The sequence below is a fragment of the Syngnathoides biaculeatus genome, chromosome 17 (genome assembly GCF_019802595.1).
Source record: "Syngnathoides biaculeatus isolate LvHL_M chromosome 17, ASM1980259v1, whole genome shotgun sequence".
Classification (NCBI taxonomy): domain Eukaryota; kingdom Metazoa; phylum Chordata; class Actinopteri; order Syngnathiformes; family Syngnathidae; genus Syngnathoides; species Syngnathoides biaculeatus.
In genome coordinates, this window is record NC_084656.1 from 17120794 (window position 1) to 17130419 (window position 9626).

Consider the following 9626-nt stretch of genomic DNA (forward strand, 5'->3'; position numbering starts at 1 on the left):
GGAAGCAAACTGCCCCCCACCCCCCACCTGTCACGTCGAGATTGATGGCCTTTGTGTGTGTGTTTCAGTGGGGAAAGCTGCTGTTTGTACAGGAGCTCAGACTGCGTTCTCTTCTGCGTTTCCCTCGCCAGATCACCGCCCTTAAACCGGCAGCCAGAACCTCCCCGGACAGAAACTCCGTCATCCGTCTGAGAGGTGTGGGGAGGGGGAGGAAAGGGCATGGGCCAGCGTCGGCCCCAGTGACGTCCAGGTCGGCCGCTTCCTGTCCCTTCCGCGAACGTAGCCGTGGGATGCGAGGGAAGGCGCGAGAGCGGAACGCAGAACCATGCTGAAGAATGACCAGCTGGTCTACGTCGGGCTGGAGCTGCTCATCGCCTGCTTGGCCGTGGCCGGGAACATTCTGGTGTGCTGGGCCGTGTGCCTCAACTCCAACCTGCAGAGCATCACCAACTTGTTCGTGGTGTCGCTGGCGGCGGCCGACATCGCCGTGGGCCTGCTGGCCATCCCTTTCGCCATCACCATCAGGTATCTTTGACACCTCTTATCGTCTCGTTTTTTTTTCACTTTAAATTATTTTCTGCTCTATTTCCCATAAAACCCGACACCAGTACCGGCTTTTGCGCCGAATTCCACGGATGCCTCTTCATCGCTTGCTTCGTCCTGGTGTTGACCCAGAGCTCCATCTTCAGCCTGCTGGCCATCGCCGTGGACCGATACGTCGCCATCAAGAACCCGCTCAGGTAGGGCACAAGATTTACTATACATTTATCTATCCGTCCATTTTGTTTGCTGCTTATCCTCACGAGGATCGCGGGAGTGCTGGAGCCTATCCCAGCTGTCAACGGAGCAGGAGGTGGGATACACCCTGAACTGGTCGCCAGCCAATCGCAGGGCACATAGTCGGACTCACAATCACACCTTGGGGCAATTTAGAGTGTCCAATTAATGTTGCATGTTTTTGGGATGTGGGAGGAAAATGCAGTGCCCGGAGAAAATCCTTGCTGGCCCGGGGAGAACATGCAAACTCCACAGGCGGGGCCGGGATTGAACTCGGCTCCTCAGAACTGTGGGGTCAACGCTTTACCAGCTGATCCACCGTGCCGCCACTATACAGTTGATGTGTGTAAATATTCATCTGTTATTGTTGATAACTTTTTTTCAGCATTCTCTAGGCCAGTTAGAATTAAGCCCAATAAACTCTGCCTAGCAACACGTGTCCAGACGAACATGTGACTTGAACCGAGCAATTCGGCTAATCTGGAAGTCGGAAAGAAAAAAAAAAAAAGTAATATTCTCGTTTTAACAATCGAACAAGCTAACTTGCACAAACATACAAAATCCGGGCACGACAGAGTTGGGATTCAAACCGCAAACTAGAATTGCAAGGCAAGGATGCTAATCGCTAAACCCGCCGTGCTGCCCACTATTGGTATCCCCTTCTCCGAAACACAAAACCATTTTAAACATAAATATCCATTGATGCAATATAAAGGAATCGAACCCACGAATCCATAGCGGGCGTGTTGTGTCGCAATGCCACCCCGCCGACTCCCGTTTGTTTTAACTCGCGCCATTAAAGCTTTTGTTTTTACCTGCAACTTCGCTCCGGAACATTCTTCCACCCTGAGAGGATATTCCATCTCGCATAAGCTACAGCGGGTGACTCATTTGCATAAGCAGGTTGCGTAAGGGCTTGGTTTTTCCTTCGGATCCGGCACCAAAAAAAAAGCAGCTAGTTAATCCTTCATTAGAAATTTGAAAGCATTTGCTTTAGCATAGTTGACAGAAGATAGACTGAATAGAGTCTGTCGATCGTATCCGGACAGCAAGAGTTACAAAAACTGAAATAGCCGCTGAATAACCTTACGAATATTGTCTTCTCCTTATACAACTTTGGTATTTTTCCTCATTTCGCAGGTACAACAGCCTGGTAACAAGCCAGAGGGCGAAGGGCGTCATTGCGCTGTGTTGGCTCCTCTCAGTGGGCATCGGCCTGACGCCCATGCTGGGCTGGAATAAAGGTTTGCTCTTAAACTTGAACCCGTACTGAATGCAAAATCGAAAAATCTGTACTGACTTCAGAATAAGCAAGACATGCAAAACTGCTCCTAGTTGGAAAATTGTAGTTATAGACTCAGGTCAGAAGTAAGTATATGCGAGCAACTGTGTGGTTTCATGCCTAGAAAGAGTGCCACAGATGCATTATTTGCCTTGAGGATGCTCGTGGGAAAGTACAGAGAAGGTCAGAAGGAGGGACATTGTGTCCTTGTAGACCTAGAGAAAGACAGGGTACCAAGAGAGGAACTGTGGTACTGCATGCGCAAGTCCGGCGTGGTAGAGAAATATGTTAGAATAGTACAGGACATGTATGAGGACAGCAGAACAGCGGTGAGATGTGGCGTAGGTGTGTCAGAAGAATTTAAGGTGGAGGTGGGACTGCATCAGGGATCCGCCCTGAGCCCCTTCCTGTTTGCGGTAGTAACGGATAGGCTGACTGATGAGGTGAGACTGGAATCCTCTTGGACAATGATGTTCCCAGATGATATTGTGTTCTGCAGTGAAAGCAGGGAGCCGGCGGAGGAACAATTAGAAAGATGGAGGTAAGCGCAGGAAAGGAGAGGAATGAAGATTAGTCGAAGTAAAACAGAATATATGGAGGGGGAAGAGTGAGGCTACAAGGAGAAGAAATGGCGAGGGTGGACGACTTCAAATACTTGGGGTCAAAAATACAGAGCAATGGAGAGTGTGGTAAGGAAGTGAAGAAACAGGTCATAGCAGGGTGGAACAGTTGGCTGAAGGTGTCTGGTGTTCTATGTGACAGAAGAGTCGCGCTCGGATGACGGGCAAAGCTTATAAAACAGTGGTGATGATGTACGGATTAGAGACAGTGGCACTGAAGAAACAACAGGAAGCAGAACTTGAGGGAGCAGAAATGAAGATGTTGAGGTTCTTGCTCGGAGAGAGCAGGTTGGATAGGAATAGAAATTAGCTCATTTGAGGCACAGCAGAAAATTGGAGGTTTTGGAGATAAGGTTAGAGAGCGCAGACTTCGATGGTTTGGAGACAAGAGACTGAGTATATTGGCAGAAGGCTGCTGAGGATGGAGCTGCCAGGCAAACGGGCGAGAGGAAGACCAAAGAAAAGGTTGATGGATGTTGTGAGGGAGGACATAAAGACTGTGGGTGTTAGAGAGGAGGATGCACAAGATAAGCTTAGCTGGAAAAAGATGACACGCTGTGGCGATCCCTAATTGGGACAAGCCGAAAGGAAAAGAAGAAGAAAAATATCACAGTTGAAGTCCAGTACTTCTATTTAGCTTTTGTAGAGTACCTGAAATGGAAGAACTGTATAGACACACTTTCCATTTCCACCCGTGTGTTTGACTCTTGCCCAGGATGGAACTCCACCACTGCGGCTTCCAGCACTTGCCCCGAAGGCTTGACCGAGTGCCTCTTCGAGGGCGTGGTCACCATGGACTACATGATCTACTTCAACTTCTTCGGCTGCGTGCTGCTGCCCCTGGTGGTCATGCTGGTGGTCTACGCTCACATCTTCATGGCCGCCCGGCGCCAGCTCCGCCTGACGGTCCTGAAAAAGGTCGCCCCCGCCCCTGTCCCCTCTCCCGCCGAAAAGACCTCGTCTTCGTTCCGCTCCACCCTGCAGAAGGAGGTGCACGCTGCCAAATCGCTGGCTATCATCGTGGGCCTGTTTGCTTTCTGCTGGCTCCCCGTGCACCTCATCAACTGTTTCAACTACCTGTGCGACAGCTGCCAGCGTCCGCACATCTGGGTGTTGAACGTCGCCATCATCCTGTCCCACGCCAACTCCGTCGTCAACCCCTTCATCTACGCCTATCGCATCCGAGAGTTCCGGCAGACGTTTCGGAGGATCTTGCGCCGACACATACTCGGGCGAAAGGACGGGCACGGCCTCCGGGACGGGAGCGGCCGCGGCCGAGCCGCGAGTAGCGGCGGCGTCGGGCGAACGTCCTCGCGAGTCAGTAAAGATGATTCGTCGTGCGGCACCGTGGCGAACAGTTACGTCCTCGACTCCAGCCAATGGACTTCGACGTTGGGCGCGCTACCAAACAGCTGCATACCCAATGGGAACCAAGCAATACACCAGCAGAAGTGCGCACACCCTGAAGGGGGCGGCAATGTCGAATTGAGAGACACGAGTGGAACTTGTATTTCCTTCATCAACGTTCAAGCCCTCTCCTTTATACGTACCCATCCTACGGAATTAACAGAAATGTTGTAGCAAAAAAAATAAATAAATAAATAAAATCTCACCAGAGTTAACGAGCATCACGTGTGAACTACAGAAAAAATATATAATGCATTAACACTTTTTTTTTCACAATAAAGATGATGCAAGTAAATACTCTTTAATCTGTTCCAGGGGCAAACTCAAAAAACACTTCAGATTCAATCTCATCATCGGTGGCATGGTGGGCTCAGCTGGTAAAGCGTTGGGCTCACAGTTCTGAGGTCCCGGGTTCGATCCCCGAAACGCATGTGTAGAATTTGCATGTTTTCCCCATACCTGTGTGAGTTTCCTCAGAGCACTCCGGTTTCCTCCCACATTCCAAAAACATGCAACATTGATTGGACACTCTAAATTGCCCCTAGGTGTGATTGTGAGTGTGGCTGTTTGTCTCGAGGATAAGCGGTGAAGCAAATGGATGGGTGGATGTATTCAATCTCATCATAACTTGAAACAGAAAAAGTTTGGACACCTCTCCCTGCCTTTTTTTTTTTCAAAGCCTGACCTGTTGCTACAACAGCTATGTTGTCATCATCTCTTTTAGGAAGTATAGATAAGTCAAGTTAGTCAACGCAATGTTTAAAGGGAAGTCATTTTTTTTTCATACTAAGGAACTTCCTTAATTGCAACAGTTTGATGAGTGATTTGATAACTGCTAAGCAACACGTCGCCGCTTCACTGATTTTTTTTTTTTTTTTTTTTTACATTGACTTCACCAATGCAGCCAAAACAAAGAGCTCGTTTTATCAGGTCAAATATGAGACCAGATGTCTGCAACGGCGCCGCTTTCAGACACACGTTTGGAGATATACACGGCAAGGAAAAACACGCAAACACAGTACACATCGTCCCACACGACAGGCCACTCAGCAAGCGGTGTTTACACAGCAGCATCGCACTGACGCCAGCCAGACTGCTTAATGCAATGGAAATCAAATGCAGGTTTATTTGATGATCTCTTTTTATTGTGCCATTACACTTTCGCTCTCCTCATTAAAGTCCGTTTAACTTTCAGAAAGACTGACATTTAAAGTCTGACGTTTAACATTTATGTGCCGTACAAGGTCATGCTTCCAGGAACGCAGCCTTGAAGCTTTTGTTCATTAACAGTATTTACATTATTTTGATGCTTTACGCATGTCTTGATAATGGTGTCAAATGCTAAGATTGCAGCTGGATTTTGCAAAAATTGATGCGTAATCATAAAATAACCCAATATAATATGTACTATTGTATTTCAATATAGTAATTTAACCACCGAGAATCATATTGGCAAAGTTTACACATTTTTTTACAAACTTTAAATTATTGAAACTTTTTAAAAATGATTCCAAAGTCCCCAAATTTATAGAATGGCATTCAAAATGAATTTATTGGATAAAACAAGGTTTTCTGTAATATGTAAGTGTTTGGTGCGTATTTAGTTTTTAGTTTTGGATTTGATCCTGCTCAATAGTGCCCTCGTCTGAGAGTAAATGCAATTCGACAAAGGTCAAATCTGCGTTCGTGCCATTTACTGGATGTGGATTTATAAGGAAGTCAAGTCAAATGAAGAAATGTAAATTATTTTATATAACGACCATATTAAATATATCAATGCGAAAATCAAGAGATTTACAAGGATTTAGAGGGTGTCCTGATAAAATACGAGTCCCACAATGCACTACGACTATAAACCGGAAGTATTTGAATTGGCTCGTTCTACGCTGTTGCATTTTGGGTAGGCGGAAAAAGGCTCCAAAGACACAAGAAATCGACGAACGCACGTTGTTGAGTTTCTTTGGTGAAAACGATAAGCGGAGCACTGGTTTTCAGCTATAACATACCAGGTAAGAACAACACAAACTGTGAAAAAAATCAACCACTAATAGGTTTCTATATGAGTATGTTGTGGGTATTTTGGTGAAGGAGCAGCAGTTGCGATTCATTCTTGCGATCCAACATGGCTTCTTCCAGTCAAGGTTTAGTTGGGAAAATTATTAAAATTCGTGTTTATACTATTCAGGTCACATACTCTGCTTTGTATTCAAGAGTCATTGTTATTATTACCACAATTGTTTGTCTGGAACTTCTTTACCCTTGTTTTTATTTTCCGTAAGCGGTTCGCGGTTTGGTTGTAAGCTAACCAAGCAATCGATAGCTTCGCTCAGCATCTGCAATCAGTGTTTCAGAGTACCAAACAGTTGGTTTCTGAGCAAATTTTAAATATTAGACCAAAATCGAGGATATCGTTGGGTGAAGATTTGAGCCCCGTTTTATAAAATTCGAACAATTAAGGATTTTATACGACTTATGTCCCAAATCGGGCCAAATGAACTGTTCCTGGAATCAGTCTAAATCTATACGACTATCTTGACTGAATGGTAGAAAAAAAATATCCGAAACAGAAATCTGGTTTTTACACGGGTCATTTCCAGATTATTTATTTTTTTTAATGGCGGGGCTGTTCGATCCAATGGATAGGTTTCCAATGACGTCACTATAGTCTTTAGACCAATCTGAAAAATTAACAATGTAAAAACAGTTCATGCTTCACCTGTGTTCTCTGACCTCTGTGACACACAAGATGGCGTAATTGGAAACCTATCCATTCATTGACCAACCAAGAGCAAGCCCCTCGTCAGATATCCATCACGAGTGATGTGGAGTTGTCCGCTTGTGGAGGCCACAAGGAAATTGTTGAAGATAATCTTTGATCTAATCTGGCCTCTGCTCACTTTTTTCAGCAAGAGTAAAATGTGGAAATTTTGCCCAGTTGTCAGTTTGTGCGTACCCCATTCATGCTGTTGAGTCCTAGCATTGTTCCCACTTGAATGCCAATGAATGGTAAGTAATGACTCTTGTATATTTCTTGTAGGAAATTAACTCAAGATGTCGATCGGCGTGCCCATCAAAGTCCTGCATGAGGCCGAGGGACACATTGTGACCTGCGAGACCAACACTGGAGAGGTGTACAGAGGCAAACTTATTGAGGCTGAGGACAACATGAACTGCCAGGTGAGATGCTGCTGCAGGCAGTGAGCTCTTCTCATCCACATTTTTCTATATTTAATGTCATCTAGGTTAAATAGTGAGAAATTATTGAACAAATACAGGATAATAATTCAAGAGTTCTGTCTCTGACTCTTTACCAATGAAAGACATTTTAAATATTGTACAGACTCCTGTTTCAGTGTCACCCTCCAGACAGTTTTTAGAAAATTACTCAACCTCCCTTTTGCTTGGTACTTGCAGCCATGTAGTGCAATCTATTTTGTCTTAATTGCTTCACGCTAACGCCACGCAGTCGACAATCCTTAATTGGCCACCGCTCATCGATGCGGTTATAGACACTTGCAAAATGCCGCTCTTGCTCAGTTGCCAAAACTCGTCCTGTAATCCTTGAAACAACTCTGTTCTTGTTAATTTGACTCTGTTGCTTTCCCCCCTGCTGCTTCACAGATGTCTAACATCACGGTGACCTATCGTGATGGGCGGGTGGCCCAGCTGGAGCAAGTGTACATCCGCGGCAGCAAGATTCGCTTTCTGATTTTACCCGACATGCTAAAGAACGCGCCCATGCTAAAGAGCATGAAGAATAAGAACCAGGGCTCCGGTGCCGGGAGAGGCAAGGCAGCCATCCTCAAAGCCCAAGGTAACCGACTCTCTACACACTTGACAGGTTACACATTCAGTCACACGTACTATGGTGTAGAATGCAAGATGGTAATCCTTGTGGGCAAGATGATACACACAGTTTTCAAAGTTTTAATACCTTAGCTTAGTTTAACATAGCAATAACACGATCGCACGAACAGGCCTGGTTTTAAAAAAAAAACATACTGGTAAAGGAAAAAAATGCCATGGCAGGGACACAGTAGCAACACGGTAGCACAGCACTAACGAAGCCGGTTTAAAAAAAAAACATCTAAATCACTGAGATGTGGAAGAAACATGCTAGCGCGTTGCTAACAGGGCTGGTTAAAAAAACACACACACACACACACTGGTAATAATCACTGAGACGCGGTGGCAACACGCTTGCGCAGAGCTAACATGGCCAGTTTAAAAAAAAAAAAAAACATACCGGGAAAAGTCACTTCCTCGGCACATATTCCACTGGTCTCACTCTTGCCTATTCCGCTCAAGTGCACGTCATAAGTCGGTTGATCCTACGAAACTTGAAGCAATATTTGCCTCCTGGTTATGTATGTATGATTATGTATTTGTATATTGTTCTTTTCTGACAATCCCTCCCTGCGTGTAGTAGATTTTAGAATTTGCTTACTCAAATGCTCCCTTGGGTTGATTTGCAAAATGCTAACAATGTCACGTGCTAAAAGAATTCGTCTTTCTCTGCAGTGGCTGCAAGAGGCAGAGGGCGTGGTGGAATGGGAAGAGGAAATATGTTCCAAAAGAGACGATAATTTCTGCAGCTTGTGTTTTTTTTTTTTTTTTTTTTTGTATAATTTCCCCCCCCCCACCTTCAATTGGTCTACTTAAACTTGCGTGTTGCAGTGTATTGCTCCAGTTTTTTTTTTAAATAAAAATGTTTCAATTTGATTGATTGTATAGTGTTATTTACTGAACTGCACTTCTAATTTTCTTTATCACTCATCTGAAAATGTTTACTTCAATTGTAACTGTACTGCACATACGGGTAAACGTAATTTTTTTTTCATGTTCTTGTAATATAATTTGTCACTTTTTTTTTTTTTCTCCGTTTTGTTGGAATAGTTAGCCTGATAGCATAATTCCCCAAGGCATCTTTGAATGCAGACACATTGGGGTGACTTGATTTTCTATGCGATTCGGTTAACCCAACGTGGAGCTGCAAGATCTATTTTCTGGGCTGCTCATCCTCACAAGGGTCGTGGGAATGTCGGACCCTAACCCAGCTATCATTGAGCAAGAGGCGGGGGGTATATGCCCTGAACTGGGTACGAGCCGGTCCCAGGGTGCGTCGAGACGTATAACAGTCACACCTCAGGGGAATTTAGAGTGTCCAATGAATGCACAACTTGAGGAAGAGGAAACCGGAATACCCCGAGAAATCCCACACTGGCCCAGAGAGACCATGCAAACTCCATACAGGCAGGGCTGGGATTTGAACTCAGGACTGAGGCCAAAGCTCAAACCAGCTGTCTCCACTACGAGATCGGTATGCTTCAACGTATATTGCAGTTGTTCGTTATTCTCAATTACGTGTTAAGGGCGTACTCCGTTTATGACACTTTGTTGTCGTATTTGTCCCAGGAGTGCTTACATATTTAGACGATAAACCAATTAACGTCCAAATTCTTTACGTATGTAGAAACGGAAATCTGTCGTAAACTGATTCATCCTGGTTTGTCTTTTCGTTTTAAATGAACTGCACCGCG

At 45.1% G+C, this 9626-nt stretch overlaps 2 protein-coding genes across 2 annotated transcripts; both read left to right on the forward strand.

Moving 5' to 3' along the window:
- Positions 1 to 316: 316 nt before the first annotated feature.
- On the forward strand, positions 317 to 4332 carry adora2ab (adenosine A2a receptor b). The gene is made up of 4 exons (XM_061800480.1): positions 317 to 525; positions 609 to 740; positions 1918 to 2021; positions 3395 to 4332. Exons 1-4 carry the CDS (start codon positions 326 to 328, stop codon positions 4258 to 4260), a joined length of 1302 nt encoding a protein of 433 aa, XP_061656464.1. The 5' UTR covers positions 317 to 325; the 3' UTR covers positions 4261 to 4332.
- Positions 4333 to 5941: 1609 nt separating this feature from the next.
- snrpd3l (small nuclear ribonucleoprotein D3 polypeptide, like) lies at positions 5942 to 8729 on the forward strand. The gene is made up of 4 exons (XM_061801407.1): positions 5942 to 6095; positions 7124 to 7263; positions 7708 to 7900; positions 8608 to 8729. The coding sequence occupies exons 2-4, from the start codon at positions 7138 to 7140 to the stop codon at positions 8670 to 8672; spliced, it is 384 nt and encodes a 127-aa protein (XP_061657391.1). The 5' UTR covers positions 5942 to 6095; positions 7124 to 7137; the 3' UTR covers positions 8673 to 8729.
- Positions 8730 to 9626: the final 897 nt, after the last annotated feature.

What these genes read in the sequence shown, in the direction of transcription:
- adora2ab (XM_061800480.1), top strand. Translation starts at nt 326, where the DNA reads ATGCTGAAGAATGACCAGCTGGTCTACGTCGGGCTGGAGCTGCTCATC. An exon ending in CCTTTCGCCATCACCATCAG is followed by an intron (nt 526 to 608) that starts GTATCTTTGACA and finishes ACCCGACACCAG; the next exon opens with TACCGGCTTTTGCGCCGAAT. An exon ending in GCCATCAAGAACCCGCTCAG is followed by an intron (nt 741 to 1,917) that starts GTAGGGCACAAG and finishes CTCATTTCGCAG; the next exon opens with GTACAACAGCCTGGTAACAA.
- snrpd3l (XM_061801407.1), top strand. Translation starts at nt 7,138, where the DNA reads ATGTCGATCGGCGTGCCCATCAAAGTCCTGCATGAGGCCGAGGGACAC. An exon ending in AGGACAACATGAACTGCCAG is followed by an intron (nt 7,264 to 7,707) that starts GTGAGATGCTGC and finishes GCTGCTTCACAG; the next exon opens with ATGTCTAACATCACGGTGAC. An exon ending in AGCCATCCTCAAAGCCCAAG is followed by an intron (nt 7,901 to 8,607) that starts GTAACCGACTCT and finishes CTTTCTCTGCAG; the next exon opens with TGGCTGCAAGAGGCAGAGGG.